General features: G+C 50.5%; 1 protein-coding gene across 3 annotated transcripts in view; it reads left to right on the top strand.

The window, feature by feature from the left end:
• Positions 1 to 24,238, top strand: part of CEMIP (cell migration inducing hyaluronidase 1) — a 142,085-nt gene that overhangs the window by 82,422 nt on the left and 35,425 nt on the right. For all 3 annotated transcript variants that reach the window (XM_064480646.1, XM_031440694.2, XM_031440693.2), the window contains 7 exons: positions 1,920 to 1,990; positions 2,569 to 2,664; positions 3,284 to 3,405; positions 8,273 to 8,405; positions 9,199 to 9,390; positions 18,439 to 18,614; positions 20,534 to 20,743. In XM_064480646.1, coding sequence (XP_064336716.1) covers positions 1,920 to 1,990; positions 2,569 to 2,664; positions 3,284 to 3,405; positions 8,273 to 8,405; positions 9,199 to 9,390; positions 18,439 to 18,614; positions 20,534 to 20,743 — 1,000 coding nt within the window. The remainder of the gene's footprint in view (positions 1 to 1,919; positions 1,991 to 2,568; positions 2,665 to 3,283; positions 3,406 to 8,272; positions 8,406 to 9,198; positions 9,391 to 18,438; positions 18,615 to 20,533; positions 20,744 to 24,238) is intronic.

Below are 24,238 nucleotides of genomic sequence, written 5' to 3'. Positions count from 1 at the left end.
CTCCAGAACACGAAGCAACACCACCCTAGGCAGAAGTTACCTAACTTCCCTCCTCATTTCCCCAGGCCACATCCCCTTTAATGGTGACTCAGGGAGATGCAGGGCCATGATCCATCTGCCTGGGATGTATTAGGGCTTGTTCTTAAAGGGAGCCTGTTTATTCTTACAAGCATACACTTTAAACTCCGAAAGTCACTGTGTATCTGAACTCATTCATTCAGTCTGCCACTTGCAAAATATTAATTGAGCACCTACTGTGTGTAAGAGCCATGCCTCAGATGTATAGCTAGTGTTCATTTTCCCATCCTTTGGCCACGGAATCATAATGTGCCTTGAGGGTTGGCAGACCTTTGTTTAGAGATCGCATGAAGGGCCCCCTGCCCTGCCCAGCTCCCTAGCGGAGGGGACCATTCGATGTGCTCTAGGGTGTGTTTTGTTTGCCTCGGATTGCAGAGTCATGCCTGACTTTGGCATGCACACACACATTGGCGCCAAGAGGAAACAGTTTACCCCACAGTAGCCACACCTTTCGATCATGTTGTATCAGATCTGAGCCCAGTGGAAAATTGAGATCATCTGGCCTGTGGCTATTGGAGATATGGATGCCCCTCCCATCAGCTCCTCGAATCATGGGCAAGATGGGGGCAGGCCAGAGCCTTTTCTGGGCTCTGAGCAGAGCAATTTTACTGGCTGGGCCAGGATCCCCTGGGCCAGGGCGGGGCTCCGGGTTCCAGGGTGCACTTCCTGACAGGTCAGGGGCTGCTCCTTCTGGATGAGTTTGGGCAGGAAACTCAGGCTGCCAAAGATCACAGCAAAGCTCCTTTGTTAACAGAAACTGAGGGCACTGCCATTTCATTTTTTATAAGCCAAAAGGCCAGCTTGTTAATTTGCATTGAGGGGTAGAACCACAGTGGGACTGGCTACGTAGGGCCTCAGCAGAGGAAGGTCCAAGATCTGGCATCTGATTTGGCTCGAATTGGAGTCTGGGCTGCACTTCCTATTAGGTGTGACTGCAGGCAAGTGACTTACCCTCTCTTTGCATGGTACCTGCATCTGTAAAATGGGGTACTTCAGGAGCCACCTCAAAGGACTTTGGGGAGGGTAAACGTGATAGTATGAACAAAATATTGTGTCTGGCACAGAATAAGGACTCGATAAGTGCTAGCAACTATTCTCTCCTTATAAGCAAGGGCCCGGGAAGGATGCACGCCATAGTGCACGGGTGGGTTACACTTGCACCCTCATTTGTGTAGACCCACTCTGAGTGACAAACTCGAAGCGTCTAAAATCAGTGGAAGATCTGAGACTTGGACCTACCACTTGCCCATTCATACAGGAAGTGATTGTTGAGCAGATGTATCTTCAATGGAGAAAAGAGAAGTTGTACAACTTTCCAAACCCATACACCTTTTTTTTTCCTCCTTTACCTTCCATTAAGAAGAAGAGGTACCTCTTTCCACCCCAAGGCCCAGTGCTGATTCCTGGGGCCTCAGTCACATCCGCCGCTGGCATTTTCCTCGAGCTCAGTTCTCGGGGAGTCGCACAGGAGAGGAATAACCTTTCTCCCTCAGAGCATGTTTCCTTGTTTTCCTAAAGGAGCCAGAGCACTCGCTTCAGGACCTAATTGAGCCTGGCAGGTGGTATGCAGGTCTGTGGGCTTGTTTGTTTATTTGTGATTCATAACCCCTGTCCACTGCCAGAATGGAGGTGCAGAGCCCCACAGTCCACAAACATCAAGCCCGCCAGGTGGTCAGGAAGGCCAGGGCTTGCAGAGAAAGGCCCTTGTTCTTCTGGAAAAGGGAAACCCAGCCCGTAAGTGAGTTTCCCTCAGACAGCATCCGTGTGGCTCCTTGTTTCAACTCTGCCTCCATTCCAGGCTCAGACGTGCAAAGAACTTGACTTTCTGTTGTTTTTTTCAGACACCCTTGGAGTTTCATAACCGTGAAAGGGAATCCCTCGTCTTCCGTTGAAGACCACGTTGAGTATCACGGTAATACATGGCAAGAGGCCGGATCCCCTCCCGTGTCTCTCTGATCAAGAGGCTCAAGGTCTTTCTGAACCACCTTCCTCCTTTAGAACCCACCTCCCAGGTTACATGCATGGCAAAAGTCCATACTGATTTAAGGCCAGTTACTGAGATAATATTTACATTTTCAAAGAAATTGTCATTGGCTTAATCCAAAACAAGTGACATAGGAAAGATGAGAATTGGGACGGAACAAGCAGGGGTAATATTTTGAGCTAAAAAGATGCTTTGGATGGGCTGTACCACACGGCGCCAGCCTCCTCTGCCCAGAGAAGGTTTCGGAAGGTCCTGCCGGCTCTAACCCTGGGGAGGAGTTCACACGAGAAGTGGTGGGGTTCCAAAATTCAGAGTTGTGGGAACATTTCAGTTAGAAGGAATGGTAAATAATCTGCTCCCCAAGTGGAAAGACTGGCCTGAAACTTTGTATTTTTAAGAAATGGCTCAAGATCCACATGTGTAGGGGGATTTCTCTGTCTTAGAATCACATCCCTCTGAATTTAGAGGGTCTGTTTGGTTGCTAAAGCCTCTGGTTCCTTTGACAGGACACCGTGGCTCCGCTGCTGCCCGGGTGTTCAAGCTCTTCCAGACAGAGCATGGCGAGCATTTCAATGTCTCTTCATCCAGCGAGTGGGTTCAAGGTGAGGAGTTTGGGACAACTCAGTAAACCTTAACAGTGGTGCAAAAGGACAGGACTCGTTACCTTTGCAGAATGAGAATTTTTCTTCTGCACCAATAGAACTCCTTGACTGCTGCAGCTTCAAATTCAATTTGCAACTGAAAGCTGTCTTTAATTAATCCAGTCTCAGTGGTGAATAGCCCAGAGGGATATCTAACCTCATGGAATACCTTTTCTGCACCAAGCGATGGCACTGAACAGGGAACACTGGAGCAGGACCTGGACTTCCAGGAGCACACGCATGGTGGGGGTGGGGGTGGGGGTAGCGGCAAGCTGCAATCCTCACCGAAATCCTCGGATAATGGGTTAACCGATGGATTTCATCTTTCTCCTTTGGGCAATCGTGAAGATTATCTATTGCTTTTATAAAATAAGATAGACAATAAGAGGTATTTTTAATTAAGAGCTGGGAGAAATGGGGGAGTTGACAGATTGTTTACAGGCCCCCGGTACCCAGCCTGGTGCAAGCCTGCACGGCTGGTGTTCAACCCTGTTTCGCAGCGGGTGCGTGGGAGCTGCACGGAGTGTGGCTGGCTCCCTGGAGCCCGCCTGACTGACCCTGCCCTTTGCTTTCTGCCCAGATGTGGAGTGGACAGAATGGTTTGAACATGACAAAGTGTCTTACACTAAAGGTGGGGAGAAAATTTCAGACCTCCGAGCGGCTTACCCAGGAAAAATCTGCAATCGCCCCATTGATATACAGGTAACCAAATCATTATAAAGGTTCAGAACGCTTTATCTGGAAGAAGACTCTGTAGAGTCTTCAAACTTTCCTGCTGTCTGAGTGGTGTGACTCTCGTGGCCCTCCTACGACGTTGGTAAGCCAGACAGAGCTGTCCTCACTTTAGAGACTGAGATGGAGGCTGCTTATCTGCCCCACCAGTAAGTTCCAAAGCGAGGACTCAAATTCTCTCCTGCATCCCACTGCCACGTTCCTTTTCCTTCTCCCCAACCTGCTTCTTCAGCCATGACTGGGGGTGCCCAATGCGGGGATGGTTTGAGACCTACTCAGCTTCACTCATCAGTCGATTTCCTCTGGGACCTCAAATGCACAGGAACCAGCTGGGATCTGGGTGCCGGCTGAGCCCAGTCCAGGTGGAGAAGACCCACGGCCTTGTTCTCCACTCGGCTAAAGAAAAGGCAGCAGGCACAGAACGGACAGTGTTTGCTCAGGGTCATCCCTTGGAGTGACCTCTGTCCAAAGGGGGACCTTGACTTTCTCAGCTGGCTCCAGCATAAAAGTGTGGGGTGAACAGTCAGCTCTCACAGTTCAGTGGCTCAGCTGGTGGGCTGCTGGGCTCAAGGAACAACAGGAAAGATAGAGACCTTTGCAAGAAAATGGAGTTTATCTCCTTATGCCTGGTCTTCTTCCAGAACATAATTTGGGGCCACTTAAATGTTTGGCTTGGAATTAGGAGTCATTTGAGAAAGACCATCCCTGCCCATTTTATCCTCTTTCAGCCAATAAAAATAGCAACTGACATTTGCCCACCACCTTCTTCCAGGTTTTCTAACTGCAGGTCTCAGATCATGTGACTGGGCTTCCACACCACTGCACCATCTGAGGCACGACCTCTGCCCTCTGCCTTGCATCATACAAGGGACCACTTTTCCAGGGGAGGATGCTCTGTTCCGCAGTTAGCAGAGGCTGAGGAACCGCTCTCATTATCTGGCCATGGCTCTCCCTTCACATGGCTCCAGTATTACTGGGAAGGCTTTACCAAGATTAAGTTACACATTGTAGGCTCTTCTTGGGTCCAGCAGAGTCAAAAAGCACTGACTCTCCCAAAGCACATACTTCCCAGATTTAATTTTAATTTTCTCTTGCAACCCTGAACGTTCCAGCTCTAATTCTGAAATAGCCATACTTTTATTCTTCCAGCTTACTTGGCTACAGGAAGTTCAGTCTTTTACCAGCTCTCCCTCCCCAAGTATTTTCTGGAAATCCTCGAGGAATGCTTACATGCTCTACAAATCCCTCCTGGTGTTTGCTCTGCCAGCCGTCTGGCTCCAGACCCCTGTTGTTTAGAAGAGCACTTCTCCACGCCAGGAAAATAGCTTTCCTTAGGCGTTTCTTACTCTCAGTAACTTTGCTCCCAGCCGGACACAGGCTCTTCCCTGAACGTGTCCATGCGCAACGAAGCCAGACTAAAACACTGAATAAAACTTTACTGAAGTCTTAGAGGTAGCAGAAGGGACTGGTGAAAAACACACACACACACATATATATAGTATGTGATTGCTCACCAACTGCGTAATTCCAGACCTTCTGTAGGGACCCAATCCCATGCTCCGCAACCACCCGTCTCCTGCCATATTGCAGGGACCAGTTTCTCTTTCAACAAAAGGAGTATCCTTGACAATGACTTCCCTGAGTTCAAGTTCTCAACTGTTCCAAGTCCAGAGAAGAATGAAAGACCCAACAACTGTTTTCTGCATTACCCTGAGGCTTGGGCCAGCCTCCACACAAAAGTGCATTCTTTGACAGTATTTTGCTAGGCATTGTAGTCCCTTATTAGTTCAAAACTCTCAATTCCAAAATAGGATCTCGGCTTTTTCTTGGCAAAGTAAAGTCTCGTTGAAGCGGTCATGTAAAAATATGCCACGTACCTCTGAAAGTGAATTAAACCTCTACCTGTGGAGCAAAGGGTGGGGTGCTCCATCCTGGAGATGCCAAGTTCTCCCCTTTTCTCACCATCAGCCTTTAATTAGGAGTGGCCCCAAACTTACCCAGAGCATCTCTTTAAACACAAAAGGCAATGAGGTGGAATATATTCTGAGTTTTTCTGAAATCAGAAAAGCCAAGCTAGACTTGTCCTCTGCTCACCCCAGGTGAGAGAAGCAAGATTTCATCCTCTTTATAAATAGGGCATCAGACACGTCAGCCAGGAGACCTAGCTGATTAACCCACAGAAGAGCCTGAACAGGACTGAGCTTGCCACACGCCAGTTTTTGCCACTGTGGGAAATCACAGGTGACTGTGACCACCCTGCCGGGCCCAGTGTTCCTGAAGACTCTTCAGAGCTGTGGCTGCCCCCAAGGTCCCTGACAGCCCTGCTCTCCCCTGACGCAGTCAAAGCCTCTGCACAAGGAGAGGGTGTTAAGAACATCTGTCACCTAGGCAGGGTGGGAGGGGGCAAGCTGGAGAGAGAGGAAGTACTGAGACCAGCCCAGTTGACCTCAACTCAAGGAGACCTTCAAGATCTGATAGTTTGTGGTTCTGCAAAATCAGAACCCAAACCGCAGCCCCCCTGTCCCCGTGTCTTTGTCCCCCTTGCAGTTCTCCTGGGCTGAAATCCCCTTTCCTCCCATCTTCTTTCTTAAAACCCACCCGCCCTTCAAGGCCAGTGGGACCTCCTGGACTCACACTTCCTTGGGGAAGAGACCGTGCTGGGCAGTCCCCACACCCCCACAGCCATGGTGCAGTGGCAGGAGGTCAGTCTGGTGGTTCGGAAAATGTATTTGAAACCAGATAGAGCCTAGTTTGCATTCCTAGCTCTGCCCCTTGTGAGCTCTGGCATATCAACAGTGTCAGGACGAGGGTTAGACGGGTGAGGTGCCCACGGCACAAGATTTAAGGTGGCGTTCCCTCTCAGGTGCCCACTCTGCACTTGCATGACTGGCAGAGTGGGTGCTACCTTAAATTTTGCACCGCAGGTACCTCACTAGCAGTGCTGGCTGGCATCAAGTTACTTAGTTTAGTATCTCAATTTCTTCATAAGCAAAAATGGAGATAATAATTGTTCCTTCATGGGATTATTTCATGGATCTAATGCAACAGTACATGAAGCCCCTGACCTGTACTGAGTGCCCGTAATTTTAAAATAATTCTAAAATAATTTTCTTGTATTACTATTATGACATTGCTAGTTACTTTATAATTAGTACCATGAATAACAATCAAATTGCATCTACTTAAAGCTCAATCCAGGCTCACTGAGCAGTGGTGGAGCCCTGAGCCCTTTCCCAAACTGAGGTGGCTCTTCTGGTTAAAAAAAGAAAAAAAAGAAAAGCAGCAACACTGAGTAGATGTTTTTCTTGAAATTGTTGTTGGATGTTGTGCCTTAAAACACGTCCAGCTCCACTGGATGATGTTTTCAGGCTCAGTTCTTAGTATTAAGGGGTGCTCTACTGAAAAACGTGCTGGCCTCAGGGAAAAATTTTTGGTCAGGGGGTCAGAGGAGAGGGCGTGACAGCCAGGCGACCTCGAGCTTTGCTCCTGAATCCCTCTGAGGTGATCGCTGTGAGGGTGCTGCTTGCAGGAAGGGGCTGAATTTTAATTCTGGCTGAACTCACATCTACGTAGCTCTCCTCCCAAGCAAAGGCAGCAGATATCTGCTGGGTTCAAAACGATGTTTCTTATATAGTGCCCCCTCCTCCTTTTTAGATTGACTGCATTTTGCCTCCCTATTTGCTCATCCCTGGTCCCTTTGGTCTCCGTGCCAAAGAGGACAACAGCTGCAGCCCTTGCTCTAAATTGCAAGTCTCTGATGACAGCCACAGTCTTGGTGAGGACACACCCTAGTCCTGGGATGAGCCCCAGCTGGCAGGGATCCTGCCCTCCTCTGAGCGCCCTTAAATTCTCTACCTGGCCTTGAAGCTGCTCACCCATCAGCTCTCATCAACTGACTCCGATCTATGCTGGGACCTGGACTGGATGCTGGGATCAGGAAGGCAGGCAAAACCTGGCCCTCCCAGAGCCCACCATCCACTGGGAGGAGACAGACGCTGAAAAAAGGACTGTAGGTGGTATGTCTGAGGGCAGCAGTGGGAGGGACTGAGACGCACCAGCTCTGTAGTTGGTTGCATCTGGATTCAAATTTTAGCTCTGCCACGTACTGGCTTTGTGATGTTGGCAAGTTACCCAACCTCTCTGAGCATCAGTTTCTAGATCTGTAAAACCACCAGCGACCTCACAGCCCTCACAGCCCTCACAGCCCTCACAGCCATGAAGGTGGGATGAGATAATGTACGTGAGCACTCAGCTCCGCAACTACAAGAGGGGTTCTCAAACTTTACTGCCCAGTGGAGTCACCTGGGCAGCTTTGAAAAGTCCTGATGCCCAGGCTGCACCCCAGACACAGTCAAATCTGAGACACCAAGGATGTAGCCTGGGCATGCGTGTTTCTAAAGACTCCCCACAGGATGTGGAACCACATTTGGGCACCAGTGGGTTGATCGTAGTGAGCCTGTAATACATGTCGGCCATTGTTGATGGTCCTGGGGTGGAGGTCCGAGTTGTAAGAGGCAGCTGGTTCTGCTCCTGAAAGAGTGTGCTTGTTGCAGATTCTCTCCATGAGATGTTCACCAGGGCAGTCAGTCCCCGGTTTGGAGCTCAGATACCATAGGACCCCAGGCAAGATGTTTATCCATCCTATGTCTTCATGCTGTCTTTCTTACAACAAAATCGAAAAAGGGAAACGGTAGAATAATAATCTAAGGCCATTGTAAATCATTTTTGGAGCAGAAACAATTTTAGACTCGTGAGTATATGTTTATAGCATTAATCATCACCTTCCTTCTTTACAAAAAGAAGTGACTTTGCTCTATAATTTCTGTGCCTTCCCCAGGCCACTACAGCAGATGGAGTTAACCTCACCACTGAGGCTGTCTACAAAAAAGGCCAGGATTATAGGTTTGTGTGCTACGACCAGGGCCGAGCCTGCCAGAGCTACCGTGTGCGGTTCCTCTGTGGGAAACCTGGTAAGCAGCTCCTTGCTGGGGACAGAAATGCAACTGTGGCTCTGTTCCTTGAGCTGGCAGCCGTGCATTGTGAGTTTGAATGGCCGGACCGGCTGCCTTCGGCCATCTCAGTGACACCGTGCTCCTGCCAAGTTCACAATGGAGAGCACTTCTGGGACACAGGAGCAGTGGGATGGCCCTCGGAGTTGGCAGGAGCTCACAGAACCCCGCCCTGCCCATGTGCCTTTCAGGAAGGATAAAGGCCTGGTCCAAGAAAACCGGGCTGCCATGGACAGAGCTGGCCTTCCTGCAGCCCTCCCCTGCCGAGGCCCAGAACTCATTGCCTCATTGGGTGCTATTGTTTTAAAGCTGGTTCCGAGGTGCTCGTTAGGAGGGATTGGAAATGTTCGGTTTGTTCTCAGAGGCACTTGGCCATCTCCAGAGGGCAGTCATTAGGGATGGGAGTTCTTTGGAAGGGAGGCTTACAGCTACTGTAAATAATAGTTGAGAGGAGCTATATTTGTTTTACATCTTTTGCAAAGTGGGTGTGGTGAGGCAGCTACATTTAACTCCAGCTGAGGAGTTAGTGGAAAATTCCCCTGCCCAGAGCTAATGAATGGCTCTTTTCTGGTAGAGTTTTTGTTGACTTCAAAAACCTGTACCAAGACTGGGATGGGGTGAGCCTGGTGATTTGGGTTTTGGATAGGCAAACCCGACATTTACTGATTGAAGGAGAGGAAGGGAAGAGATAGGGAGTGAGAAGTTTGCTCTGAGCAAAGGTTTAGATCTCAGGCTCTCCTGCTTTGGGTTACAGTGAGGCCCAAACTCACCGTCACCATCGACACCAATGTGAACAGCACCATCCTGAATCTGGAAGACAATGTACAATCATGGAAGCCTGGAGACACCCTGGTTATTGCAAGTACTGATTACTCCATGTACCAAGCAGAAGAGTTCCAGGTGCTTCCCTGCAAAGCCTGTGCCTCCAACCAGGTCAAAGTAGCAGGTAGGACTTTCAACCCTTCCCTAGGCTAGATGAATCTGAAAATTGTTAGGCTTAAAGTTGACGGAAATCACAACAAATCTGTGTCAGTCAGCTATTGCCATAATAATGCTGCATAACAACAACAACCCTTTGAAATCTCATGGCAAGCATCTATTTCTTACCTATGCATCTGCAGGCTGTCTGGGGTTCAGTTCCTCTTGACTAAGCTTTGCTTTAGGCTGAGTGGGGTTCAGGTCAGCTCCATGTGGCTCTCATTCTTCTCAGGACATACTGTGCTCGTGGGGAAGAAGTGAGCAGAAACATGGGAGGACTCTTAAGGCCTGTGCTCAGAACTAGAACATTCTCACACCCATTTTCCATTGACCAAAGCAAACCACATGGTGCAGTAGTCAAGGTCAGTTATTCTTAGTGGGAGGAGTTATGTATCAATTAGTGTTCTTGGTTGTAAGCAACAGAATCCAACTTGACTATCTTAAGCAAAAAAGAATTCACTGGGCAGCTGTTGAACTTAGAAAACCAAGCAGAAGCTGAGTAGCCAAGCTGCAGAAGGACCAGGAATAGGGCAGCTGCAGGGGTCTGGGTAGCAGGGACAAATGGGTAGCATCCTTAGGGCACTGCTGTCTGCAGGACCTATGCTTCATTCCTGGGATGTAGTGCTCAAAAGTCACCTTCCAGGGAGAAAGCACTGATTGGGCTGGTATCCTGTGTGCTCACCCTCTGGCTGGGGCACCTTCATCGACCATCCCTCCAAGACCACATTGAATGGACAAAGAGACACTCCCTAAAGGAAAATTGGGATGTATTACCAGAAGAAAGGAAACTCAATACAGGGTATTAAAAATATCAGCTACTCCAGGACCATTACGCCTGGAGAAGTATTGGAGTTTGTGAGCAGGAGGAAGACTATGGACTGAAAAAGCATAGCCAATATATTCAAAATATCTATTATTTTGGAAATAAAACTACAAAAAGTAAAATTCAGCAGATTCGTTGTGACTAATGGAAGTGTGCTAGAGAATTTGGGGGAGCAAAGGTTAGAAAAGTGAAAAACAATGATGGAGTCCAATGCCTTTATTTTATTCACGGGGAAGGGGAGGCTGGAGGGCATGTGGCTGAGGTGGTCCACAGACACGGCAGCTATGATCAGAACTGCCAAAGGGAGGCTGTCAGTGTTTCCGGGAGATGGTGATGTGGTGGGTGTGGCTGGAGAGAGGGAAGGAGGGCAGAGGCTGAGATGACCACACTGTGTTCATTGACAAAGTAACAGAGTCTGCCTTTTTAAACAACCATTTGCTTGAAACCCCTACTTTCTTCAAAAAAGGTTTGGGGGCCTCTTAGTATAAACATAAGTCCAAGTAGATCTTCCCCAGGGGAAAAAAAAAACAGAGTGAAAGATACATGTCTAAATATAAAAGACTGATGGACGGAGAATACATTCAGCAAAAAGGGGAGAAATTGAAGTTAGCAGGAACTACTGAAGTAGACCATAGAATGTACCTCTGAGCTTCCTGGCAGCCAAAACAGAAAAAGAAACGTCCCAAATTACGTAATTAATATTGTCCAATAAAAGGAAGGAGACCAGAGGCCAAGAAGGACAACTTTCCCTTCGCTCTGGGCAATCGGGGAACCTGTCATGGGTGTTTTCTCAGGAAGGAGCCCCCACAGCAGTGTGAACCGCCGCTCTGGAAGCCGTCTGATGCCAAGATGCTCTGAATGTGGCTATTTATGGTTTGACTTATAATGTTAGACAGAGGGACATGCTCTTGCCACATTTTCGAAAGACTTTTTTTTCTTTTTTTTTTTTGATAGAAGCAAAGAGAGAGTTGTGCCAGGTGGTAAGGTTTGGCCAACCATTCCAGCTGCCTCTTGAGGTCTGTTAAGGCTCCACAGAATGAGATGGTGCGGCTCTGGGCCCTGTGTGTCAAGGAGGAAGGGCTAAGTGGAGAAGATGATGCATCTCCACAGGACCCTCCAAATGCCCTTGGTTCAGGACCGCCTGTATCGGTGTCTCTGCCAGCCTCACAGCCCAGCCTCCGCCACTCCCCTTAAAGTTATTAGGCTCGGAGTGGACCATCTTGCTCAGAAGCTTTAGGGCTTACATGAAAACAATGGTTCCTGGTGGAGAGCATCAGAAAAGCCCTCGGTAGGGGTATGTGTGAGGAGTGTGTGTGTAGGGGTGTGTGTGTGTGTGTGTGTGTGTGTGTGTGTGTGTGCATATGTGTGTGTGTGACCGTCTGTCCGTCTGTCCTGGAAAGGCTCACATTTCTCCTTTTCAGCTCCAAGCCTCTTGTCTGGCTCTCCATCCCCCACTGATGTGAAGCAAGGATTCCACCTGCTTCATTCTTTTCCCAAAACTGTGCTCCCCACCCAATTATCAATGAGTGTCCCCGTCCCCAGGCTGGCTGCAGGGAGGGTCACAGCTTTCCTGGATCCTCCTTCCTCACTGCCCCCAAATTCCAGTAAATAGGCTTTTTTTTTTTTTTTTTTTTGCATTTTAAGGATTTTCTGACAGGAAACAGATGGGGGTAACAAAGTACAAACAAAACAAAATGAAATGAAAGTGTGTGTGAATCATCTAAAAAAAATAGGCCAAAAGTTTTGCCAGCCACCTCTCAACACCTCCTGACATGGCGATTGGAAATCTCCTCAGTTTTCTGCCCTGTTTTCATTCCCAACTTCCTCCTTTGCTTGTAACCCCACCTCCACACACACACCTTTAAGTAATACTACTGTATTCAGTTTTGAGTTTCCTATGATATGCTAAGCACTTTGCATAAACCATCTTGTCCACTTCTCATGTTAACATGACAGGGTGGGGGCTCTCTTCTCCACGACACAGACGAGGAGACTGAGGTTCATGGAAATTAAATGTCTAGACGCATGCCTTCCAGTATGGCAGTGACCAGCCACGTGTGGCTATTTAAATTTAATTAAAATTAAGCAAAATTAAACATTCCATTCCTCAGTCATAATAGCCAGATTTGGGGAGTTCAGTAGCCCCATGTGACTAATAGCTACCATATTGTATGGCACAGAACAGAGCATTTCCATCATCTCAGAAATCTCTAGTAGGGGCTGCTGGTGTAGACAGAACAAGTCTACTAGGTCGATCTGAGCCGAGATTCAAACTCAGAGCTCTCTGGCTCCAGGGCTATGTGTTCTGCTTTGTTCTCGCTTCCTGAAGGCCCTGCCCCCAGCATCTTCATTTGAAGGTGACGGACTGTAGGAGGAATCTGGGGAGCTCTGTAGTTTAAATTTGCCCCTCTGGGACCCTCCAGCCCAGGTCCCTCTGGGCTTGTCCTCAGTGGTCTGGAGGGGCAGACCCCATTGTCCCCTGCGTCCCAGGCCTTCCCCAGTCCTTGCCTGTGCTCATGGCCCTTCTAGATTATTCAAGACATGTCTAGCTTGACCATGTCTGCTTTTCCTGGCTGGCCTTCATGTACCAGAACTTGGAGATGGAAGGGAGGGTGAAGCCAGGAGGGAGAACTCTGCAGACGGGACGGGATGCTGGGAACGCAGGACCCACAGCTTCCCGGGGATAGCAGGCTGGGAGTGCCCTGTGAAAGCAGCAGCAGGACAGATAAACTGGCCACAAGGCTTCGCAGAAGTCCTGACAAGGAGCCCCGCCTTGGGGGAGGAGGCGGTGTGACTGGAATATTCTTTCAGCTCTCAGTCTGTCTTACTCTGCTCACAGGAGTCTGATAAATGCAGTCCCTCCATCTACCTGGAAGTCACTCCTACCCCCCGCTGGTTTCCCCTGTGGAACAAGGAAAGCTGTCAAGCCTGTTTTCTATCAACTCCCCACCATTGTAGGCGTGAGGGTAGTTGGTGGGAGCCCTGGGTTCCAGCCTTCATTCGGGGACAGCGGCCTGTGTGGCTCCTGTTACATTAGCCCCTACCATGTGCCGGGGGCTGGTCTAAGCACAGTCCAGGGACTAGCTCACTTAACAATCATAGCTACCTTTTGAGATATGGGCTATTTTTATCTCCACTTTATAGATGAAGGGCCTGAGGTTCAGGGAGCTTAATAACATGTTCAGGGACTCAAGGCTACGATCTGAGTTGGGATCCGACCCAGACAGCTGGACTCCAGAGCCACAGTCCTCCCCATCCACCATCCTACCTGTCCAGTTGTGTTGAGACTGGATCCCCGAGGAAGGCCCTCAGGCCACCCACAGGAGCAGGAGCCTCTGGTCAGCATCCTGCCGGGACACTGTATTTTAAGGGGGATACTGACAAATAGAGGAGTCCCCTGAGCACTGAAATGGGTGTGTTTTGAGGGGTGGTTGAAAATCTGGGGATGTGTGGCCTGGAGATGGGGAGGTTCGGCCTGGTTTTCCTGCCTCTGCCTAGTGATGCAGGGACCCCGAGATGGAGAGGCTGACGCTGGGGGTGGGGGGGGGGGGAGACTTCACTGAGAAGGAGCCATTGGAGCTGGATCTTGAAGGACAGAGTGATTTGCCACATGGACAGTTGGAGAGGGCTGTCCCAACTAGAGGGAGCAGCTTAGGTAAAAGCTCTGAGATGTGGGAAAGTGGAGGCTTGCTCAGGGAAGGATGGGTTGTTGGGTCTGGCTGGAGCAGAAGGGGATGTGGGGGAGTGATGGCGGATAAGCTGATAAGAGTTTGGGTTTTACTCTGTCCATCCTGAAGGCTGCTAGTGGGGGTGCTGCACTCCTTGGAGCCGCATGGGAAGGTCCTTTCCTGTGCCCCTGGCCGGCAGGACTGAGCCTTTGGCTCTCTGTGCAACCTCTTCCGTGGTGTGCTCAACCCTGGGTGGCAGGGTTGAGGAGGCATCCTTTCGGGAAGTATGCGTTACGCTGTGCCTCTCAGTACCAGCCCCTCAGGTCCCCATTGGTTGCTTTGGCCAGTTTGGGCATCTCTGAGTTGCCACTAGGGCCTGGCAGGCAATGCTTCCTTCTGCACCCCAAGAACAGTCCAAGGTGGCCTTGCATGGCTGAGCAAGCCTTTAGAAGTTTTTCTGGATGTTGCCAGCAAAGTTGCCATTGGGGTGTCTACTAGTGAAGAAAAGGTCTGGATCCAGCATGCCCAAAGTCATGAGGCCCCGAAGACAAGGAGCCGGGAAGTCCTAAGGGAAAGATACCGGCTCTGGGAAAAGAAGGGTCTGTTTCTACCGACCCACTTCTCTGCAGGGAGTGTTCTGAACTGGGTGGTTCGGGAAACCAGGGACGGGGGCCCCAGAGCACAGCCTGCCTGTTAGGGGGTTCTGCGTGGGGCAGCGGCGGCCTGGCTCTAGGACCTCTGCCGTGCTCAGTCCAAGGAGAGCATGACCTGAGCTGGACGTTCTCTGCTGACCACCCTCCCCAAGAGAGACTGACGGCAGCACACCCCAGATCACCTCTGTCTGGACATAAGGGGACATACTCAGCCCTCAAAGTCAGCATCCAGGGTACACAGACTGTAAAAAGTCTCATATTCCACGTCCTCATGGCAAAGGGCCAGGCTCACAGTGCGCACTCGGTCCCAGAGCCAGAATCTGGTGGTGAAGAGAAACTGTCACCCAAGGCAAGTTTGTGAGCTGGACTCACCATGAGGCCAAACTGAAATGTCAGAGTTTGGAGCAGAGAAAGGTTTATTGCAGGGCTGAGCGAGGGGAATGGGTGATTCATGCCCCCAAAACCCCCGAACTCCTGGAGGGGTTTCAGCAAAGCATGTTTAAAGGCCAGGTGAGGGAAGGGCGTCCCAAGGTAGGTGGTCAGCTGTGCACAGTTCTCTCATTGGTTGATGGCGATCAATCCTTAGGCCCCAGAAGGTCTGGGGCCTAGGTGCTCCTGATCATCAGGTAGTTAATTTCTTCTATTCCCTGGTGGTTTTAGCATCTGAAAAACTCCGGAAATATGCATCAGATACTATTATCCAGGTGCTTGAGAGAGGAGTTAATGCAGAGGATATGGGGGAGGGGTCTTTCCCACGGAGGCCCCATGAGGTCCTGCTCGGTTGCAGTACAGCGCCCAGCACCAGTCATAGGTGCCGAGAGGACCTCTTTTCCTGAGGCTCGTGTCCCCCACATTCTCACCCCTGCCTCCACCAGATCACTGGGCAAGCCTGGTGCATTGTCTGCCTTCAGTTTCCTCAAGGGTGAAGTCAGGGAGCTGGCTTAAGTGACTGCTGAAAGCCCTTCTGGATCCTTCTGGGCCTGACTCTCTATTGTTAGACACATAGAATCAATTCTTCTATCAGTCATAGGACTTTGGGGGTTTAAAGCTGGCATGCTCAGGAGTCCCTTTCCTTATCAGCATCGGACACTGCTCTGGGTGCAGCTTTCTGTCCAGCCGGGGTGCAGAAGACCTAAATCCCACTCAAAGTCCTTGAAACTGGCTGCTTGTAAAGGTCCAGTAGCCGCAGACAACCCAGGGATGGGAGAGAGGCTCCGGCATGGGTAGCCAGAGGGGACTCTGCTTCTGGGCCTTAAAACTGTACAGACATGTGGCCTTGTGACCCAAGCCAGAAGCCACAGTGGGATGCGCTGGAGGGCAGGCCCCAGCATTCTGCAGCACTAACTTGCTTCAAACTCTCTCCTCTGGTCGATGTCAGAACCTGTGTGAAACAGAAGGCCTGACAGCCCCCGGCCGTGGCGTCCACTCCTGGCCCTTTGGCATCAGGAAGCTCAGGGGGTGACAGTACCTTACAGCAAATAGACTCTTTGAACAGTTAACTTTTAAAATACCTGAGACTTTTTAAAAGAAGGACCCTGTGGCAGACTGAGTAACGGCCCCCAAAGGTGTCCCCGTGCTAATCCTTGGTGCCTGTGAGTGTTACATTACATGACAGAAGGGACTTTGCAGGTATGATTCAGTTCAGTTAAGGCCTGTGGGATAGGGGATGATCCTGGATGATCTGGGTGGGCTCATGGAATCAAAAGTGTCCTTATAAGAGGGATACAGGAGGGTCAGAGTCAGAGGAGAAAGTGATGTGACGACTGTAGCAGACTGGAGTGTTGCGCAGCAAAGATGGAGGAAGGGGCCACCAGCCAAGGAATACAGGTGGCAATGGACTCTGCAGAAGGCCAGGAGCAGACCCTCCCTGGAGTCCTGGGCCGAACCCGCCGTGCCCACAGCCTGCCTGCTGACCCAGTGAAACTGACTTCAGACTTCTGACCCCGAGGACTGTCAGAATAGAAATCCCTGTTGTTTTAAGCCGTGAAGTTTGTGGTGAGCGGTTACAGCAGACAGAGGAGGCGAATGCGGTTCCAAGGGGAGTGTTTTCTCAGCTTTGCCATGCAGTGCTTTTGCATCTTGGACTGAGATGCTTCAAAGAAACCACCACCTCCCTGAGTCTGCAGAATTCTAAAACAATAAACATCCTCAGAGGGACTGCAGACCCACCCGTGGGATGTGTGCCGGTCGACGGGCCTGGCAGGGGAGCCAGCCCCTCCTGTGGGTAAGGGAGCGGGGTGAGGTCACCGAGAGCAGGGCGGGTGCTGCTTAGGGCTCATTAGAGCCACAGCCTTTGACTGTGGGCACTGGTTGTGTCACGGGGCTGAGCTCTGAGCTCTGTGCTCTGCGGTTGCTCAAGTCAAGGTCACAGGGAAGCCACATGGTGTCTGTGGTGTGGTTTGGGCTGCAAATTGAGGTAAGAGATTGTTGTGCTCTGTAACTGCGTCCTCAACAGGAAGAGAAGGCACCTAGGGGCCAGGTCAGCAGTCTCAGTGATGAGCTGAAGTTACGGGCAGCCTGAGGTCCCTTTATTTCAGAAACGAACTTGGGATTGTTGTGGAGGTGACCAGGACAGCTCCAAAGTTCCCAGTGCTTGTCACTTCCCACCTTTCTTAGGGTGCATTTGCTGCCCAGATAGAGGAGGAGGAGATGGAGGGCGAAATGAAGTGGATTTGACAAGAGGTTGAATGCAGAGGTGGGAGGGAGACAGTAAAGAGAAAACGGAGGGACAGGAAAAGGCGTTAAGTCGAGGGACCCTGGCCATGGCCAGAAGGTAGCGGACAAGAGCTGGAAGGGGCAGCAGAGTTGGCCAAAAATGTCTTTTGTGTGTTCATTTTTTAAGGCTAGGAAGGCCTAGATGAGTTTGAGAATAGAACATAAGGAACCCAAATGAGGGAAGACATGAAACTACTGGAGGGGGCATGCTACTGGGGTCAAGGCCCTCGAGACTCTGGGAAGGAGTGGGCTGGGGTCAGTGGTCCAAAGGAGAGAGCATCCTGTCCTCCAGGACCGTGGAGAGGGAGGGAGGTGGCGGCGAGGTCAACACAGAGTGGGCTGCAAGCTCTTTTTCACTGTTCTGTATGGCACCATAGAGGTATCCAGAGCTCGGCCACAGTGCTGGACACAGAAGCTCCAGTCTGGTTCTTTCTAGGAAATCCAGTTGTGGATACACACTCCACATAAGGAGGAGGGAAGTAGGACACAGATTTGCCTACTTCAACACAATATGGATTTGCACTGCTTTATATTAGTAGCTTTAAAGACAGGGTTTGTTTTATGTTTTGTCCGTAAGAATCCCAACCGGTGGGCAGTCCAGGACGTGAGCTCTGTGGGGTCATCCAGAGAGTGGGTTTCTTCTCTCTTGTTGCTCTGCCATCTCCAGGGCATGTTGTCACCCACGTGGGCGAGGCTGGCCCACCACCAACGTCCACATCCCAGCCCCGGGGATGGGCAAGAGCAGCGGCCGCCTGAAGGCTACACCTGCTGCTTCTGCTCATCCTGTGACCACCCCGGCCTGCGGCGGGGCTGGGAATGGTGCTTGTCCCAGGAACCATGTGTCTAGCTAAAACAAGAGAGTCTCACACTGACAAGCAGAAGAGGGGACAGATACTGAGGGACAAACAGCCATTTCTTCCACGGGCTTCAGACATAAGCGTGCATGGCTGTGACTCCTGGCTCTTCATTCAAGCAAGTAATTTCACCTCCCTGGGCTTCATTCTTCTATAAAACGAGACTTGGGGCCATGGGAACCACCATGCACCGTGTAAGCAGCAGCTGCAGAAGCACGTGGCGGGGACCTGCCTGGAAGAGACCTGCCTGGAAGACATGCAGTGCCTCTGATTTCTCACCTTCTCTCCTCCTCTCTGCCCTAGGGAAACCAATGTACCTGCACATCGGGGAGGAGATAGATGGTGTGGACATGCGGGCCGAGGTTGGGCTCCTGAGCCGGAACATTGTGGTGATGGGGGAGATGGAGGATGAGTGCTACCCGTACAGCACCCACATCTGCAGCTTCTTTGACTTCGACACCTTTGGGGGCCACATCAAGGTATGAGTCTGCCTGGCTGAGGCTGTCAGCCCAATCAGAGAATCCCCACAGTGCCAGCCTATGGGCAGGGATTCCTGATAGGAAAGGGGATGGAGGGGCAGAGGTAGGACCAAGGGAAGAGTACCTTCTGGAAGTTGGAGAAGTCTTATGTGTTACGCATTGGTACTCAGTTCCTTCAGTCAATACTCAGGAACAAGAGAGATGATAGAGGAACGTCTCTCTGCTCCCCAGTCTCATGGCATCTGGCGCACTGTGCTCCTGCCTTCGTGATTTTCAACCCTGGATCACAGCTTTCATCCCCTTTCTTCATTACTTAACGCTGACCACTCCCTAAAAGAACTGCGTTTAAGTCACAAAAAGTCACATTTACATTAGATCCATTAAAATACAGATAAAATGGTAAACAAAGGAGAAGAGCTCGAAGTGCCAGCATTACATTTCCCTGTGAGCTTCAGGTGGAGCTCAAGGCTAAGACGGAGATGGTGAGCTGCTGAGTTCTCATGGTGCAATAAAGAAAAATTGTATCAGCTCATTGGAGCTCACGTTTTCCTAGCATTAAGCTCCAAGAGGAATTTCTTTGCATCTCTCTATAAAGTGCCTTTTGCTGGCAGACTGAATACCTCACGTGACCGTTGCTTTCAGTGATTTGGGATTGAAGCTAATAGAGGAACAATAGTACCATGGAGTTTTGTAAAGACAATTCTCTTGAAGCTAAAACCACATGCTTTGAAGGATAAGATTTTTTGGTAATCTAAGTGAAAAGAATAATGGAGTGAAATTTAGAGAGCTCCTAATGGGGGTCCTACCATCATATATAAGATAATTATTTTTTGTCATGCAGGCCTACATTATAGGATTTCTAGGATCCCTGGCCCCCACTCATTAAATGCTAGCAGTGCTCCCAGTCGTTGCAACCCCTCAAAACACTTCTACACATTTCCAGTCAGTTCTGGGGATGTGGTGAGGACAGGGGTGGTTAGTATAATCTTCAGATGAGAAGCTTGTCAGAGAGACTAAAGCAAAAATAGCAGGCTGCAACCCCATTTCCCATTTTGAGAGTAATCCCTGAGTGATCAGCGCACTCCTTGCCACCTTGCCCAAACTGGGCCTCAGAATCATTCTCAACACAGCGCTCCAGGGCAGCCACTACCGGAGTTGGCATCCCCATTGACACCTATTTTTGGAAGGAACGGTTAGCATGTCCTTAAGTCATCCTTCTCTAGTAGAAGTTGGCTGAGCTCAACTTTTGACAGGAATCATTTTTAAGCTGTGCTTTTATGGTGAGTTCCTGGAGTGAAGACGTTCCGTGTGAGCGAGTGGTTCCCTTGAGCAAGCTAGGAGTGGCTCTGGGTGTAGCATGAAGTGAGCGTGTGGAGCGCCCCGCCACTCACACACACGCTACCAGACTTATCGGCGGCTGAGGACTGCCAGCTCAGCATCCCTTTCCCATGGCTGGGAGAGGGCTTCAGATGGTGAGCTAAGGCACAGGCTCTTACTGCACTGTGGTCTACCCTAACCTGGATTCCCCAACCCTCCTAGGGCATGCTTTTTGCCAGCCTCCCCCCAGGTTATCTCAGGGTTATTCCTTTCCCATAACACTCAGCGGCTTAGGAGGCAGGAAAAGAGGGTTGAAACAAGCCCCAGCTATTGCACAGTCCCACTGCATCTCTTCATTCCAGGTAGTTCATTGCCTTGCAACGTCCCTATATTATTAGCAGCACCTTGTCTCCTTTGAGGTAGGAAGGACTAGGCATCCTGGCCTATTTGCAGAGAATATCTTTGATGTACTGAGTACCCAAAACAGGAATTAATGGAGCACTTTGAGAACAACACGTGTGCATTTTCGGAGTGTGGGCACTAGCTAGGGGGATCAGCGGCACCTCATGGATTCCTTCTGACTCTTGGTTCTCCTATTGCAGTTTGCACTGGGGTTTAAGGCTGCACACCTGGAGGGCGTGGAGCTGAAGCACATGGGCCAGCAGCTGGTGGGTCAGTACCCAATTCACTTCCACCTGGCGGGTGACGTGGATGAGAAGGGAGGCTACAACCCACCCACGTATGTCAGGGACCTCTCCATCCACCACACGTTCTCTCGCTGCGTCACTGTCCACGGCTCCAATGGCTTGTTGGTAAGCACCTCCTTCCCGAGGAAGCAAGAGATCTAGGGCCCCCTTGTCCCTTCGTCCTCCCCCTGCATGCCAGTCCGCTTAATGCTGGGCCCAGGGACCGTTAGCAATGGCTGGATGTTTGGATCTAGTCACTTAGTCTAGGGCCATTGGGAGTTGAACCATCCTTAGCTCAGATTTTAGAACAAAATCAATTGAGAACAGGTCACTGACCAAAAAGGAAGGAGACAATAGGGGTGTGTCCTTGCCAAAGGGCACTAAGCTACAGAGATGGGTGAGCAATTTGTTTGCAGTGGTCACTGGGAGTCTAGCTCTTGCTGTCCCTCGGTTTCCCCAGGATCATTCCATGACTGTGTAGCATGACAGATCTGCTAACTACAGACAAGGGGGGTCATGGCAAGACTCTTGTCGCATCTGCCCAACAAGCTTGGGGCAGTGGCAGCATGGGTCCTTTTCTTCTGTTGAACCAAGTATCTTCAGAGCAATCACTGCTGGGAGAAATACCTTCATTAGTAAATTGGTTGTGTGTGTGTGTGTGTCTGTGTGTGTGTTAGAGGCGTGTCTTGACTTGCAGAGATGATTTTTACGCTAAAGGGATCCTTCTTTAAATGAACTCAGCTTACATCCTCTATAAAATTTGAAGCTGGATGTTACAAAATGGCGCCCTGAAAGCTGGATCCAGCTTTGTGTTTTGTTTGGCTTATACGGTGTCTAGAGAAACATTTGATAATTTTTACACTAACCTGATAATTTTACACGAAATAGAACTTTCTTTAAATGGACTAAATTCATATCCTCTATGAACTTTTAAACCGGATGTCACAAAATGGCACCCAGCAAGCTGAACCCAGTGGCCAGATGTGTTTTGTTTGGCTTGAATGTTTAAAGAAACATTTGAATTAGTTTTCATCATTTAAAAACTTAGAGATTTCACATAAAAATCTGGACTCTTGGCTTCTTTTGAAAAGTAAATGAAATTGGCAGCACCAGACCCACATTCCCTCATGGCAGCAATGGACTGGGGCAAAGTCATAGCACCCCGCCAAGCCAGGCCTGTATTCCCTGGTTTACCCCATGCCTGCCACTGCCTAGTACATTACAGTAAATGCCCCAGCCTGGGCCACTCATCTCATCACCTGTTGGCCTCCGTGGGCATTTGGGTTTGTGAGCCCTGCTTTAATCCAAGCATAATGACCCTCCCCATCATGCACACGGTGACAGGAAGATGAAGGGGCCCATCAGCATGTGGCTGGTGAGGCTGCTTTCTGTTCTATTCACTGTGCTCTTCTACTATAGAGGAGTGCCTGCTGTCTCTGTGTTTTAAATGCTCTGATTTAAAACCCACCGAGTATAAAGGAGAGAGCGTGAGCTTTGGGGCCCAGTCGAGAAGGGGCTATGATCCAGGGCTTGGCCCATGGGTCATGAGCTGTGAACCCCGGGCAAGTTGCTTATCCTCTCGGAACCTCAGTTCCCTCCTCCATCAAGTGGGGAAGTAACACCAAACGCACAGGGCCCTGGGGAACCAGCGCCATGAGGGAGACCCAAGCCCCGGGACCCTGTCTCCTGGGCTCACAGGCAGGTGTTGGCCGGGACCCGGGGCCGGCTCCCCCAGCAGGTGGTTAGAGGATTGCAGCCGGTGCAGTTGCTTGAAGATGTGGGATTTTTTTTTTCTTCTGGTTCAAGAAAGATGCGAAGGAGGATGTTTTTTGGCAAAAGCAGAAAAAAGGGGTTTAGAATGAATTCAGAAGGTCGGGGTGCAGTAGAAGACACAGGATGGGCTTGAGTTCTGGAGCCGGATACCGGAGACCCCACCCGGCTTCTGCCACTTAATGGCGGTGTGACCCGGGGCTGGTCCTTTTACCTTTCCATGCCTCTTCTTCCTCGTCCGTTGAATGGGGAATAAAGGACATGGGAAGTGCTGGGCCCAGGGCTTGGCACACACTCGGGCCTGGGCTCAGGCATCCATCCCATGGTCCTGTCCGCCTGGGGGGTTTGCTGAGTGAGTGCAGTGAAGGCCGTAGGCACTGGCACCCAGGCTGGTGACTAGGCTGAGAATGTGTGGTGAGAAGAACAAGGCAGAGCTGGTGAAGGACTGTAACAGGCCTGAGGCTTAGGAGCTTTGCCTGCTTTAAGTATTTGCTCTGAAGTTTTGTCCTTAAATTTAACTTAAATTCACCTACATTTAATGTTCCTAAAGAGAATGACAGTCAGATTATTAGAAGCCTGTAATTACAGATCTGGGTTGGTTTGAGTGGAAGCTGCTTTGAACCTCAGGGCAGCCACACACATGCACACAGACGCACGCACACAGGCACACTTGCAGTGTGGACGTGTGTCTGTGCTTTCCCACCCTCTTGCTCGGTGACCTGAGTCAAGCTACTTAATCACTTAGGTCTTCACTTTCCTCATCTGTGCTAGAGAGCGTGACCGCTACCTCCCGTGGTTGTTTGGTTGGAAAATATATATGCAATGTTTTGGGCCGTCTTAGTAATAGCAAACCTTCCTCTGAGCGGTGAGCCCAGGTCTCAGCCACTGGAACGGGCTCAAGCAGGGGGACACAGGCAGGAGGTGTTGTGGGTGGGGCCACAGGGTGGGCTCTCCAGGACACTACCGGGGCAGCACTGGGAGGGAGCGTTTCCGCGGGGATGCATGCTGGCGAGAGGCTGGGAGAGTTAGCCCAGGCCAGGAGCCCGAGTTAAGGAAGCTAAGCAGGGGTTGGAGAGATGTGTGGGGCAGGATGGAAGGCAGAGGGTGAGGAGTGGCCGTGGAGCTGGCTCCTTTGGAGCAGCCAGATGCCAGCTGGATGAGTTGTACCCACAAGCAGAGTTAGATTTTTGGAGCCAGAGCTTTGGACCACTTCTCAGAACCTGAAGACCCTCGCCATCCTGCGTACCAAAGCCTTCCTCCTGTCTGGCCCCAAGGGATGCTGGCCACCAGCCTGGGAGGGAGCATCCGTCAGCTCCCTGGGTGTCATCCAGATGCCAGGGAGCCCAGGTGCCTGGCCGAGGTGCCTGCACAGCGTTATCCCAGTGGCCACGTGGGGCTCTAGCTACACTTCACCCAGGGCCACCCTGGATGGCTGAACTGGTGGTTAGGATTGGGAGCCTGCGGGCCTGCGCGGCTTTTCAAGGTGAAACCAAACGGCCATGGCTTAGAATCTCCGTGAAGTGCAGGCCTGTGTCTCTCTGAGCCAAAGAGGCAGCAGGATAACAGAGGGCATTCTGCACCCTTACCCAGGAGCCGCGCCGCTGGTCGGGACCTGGGGTTTTGTGGATTCGCTCTGCCACTGGGGCAGAGAGCCCCACATTCAGAAACACTGCCTTGGGAGCTGGACTCTCTCCATCCGTATTTTACATGTGCTCCCTTGATTTTGGCTCCAAGGATTTACCAACAGCTTACTATGTTTGGGAAGATGTTTTTAGCTGACGGGATGAAAGGAGGCCAAAAGCAGACAAGGATTTTATTCTGATTTGGAGTGTAGAGGCCACTCAGTAGTAT

Source organism: Camelus dromedarius, chromosome 29 (genome assembly GCF_036321535.1).
Source record: "Camelus dromedarius isolate mCamDro1 chromosome 29, mCamDro1.pat, whole genome shotgun sequence".
In the NCBI taxonomy this organism is placed as follows: Eukaryota; Metazoa; Chordata; class Mammalia; order Artiodactyla; family Camelidae; genus Camelus; species Camelus dromedarius.
This window is presented reverse-complemented; position numbering and strand designations above follow the sequence as displayed.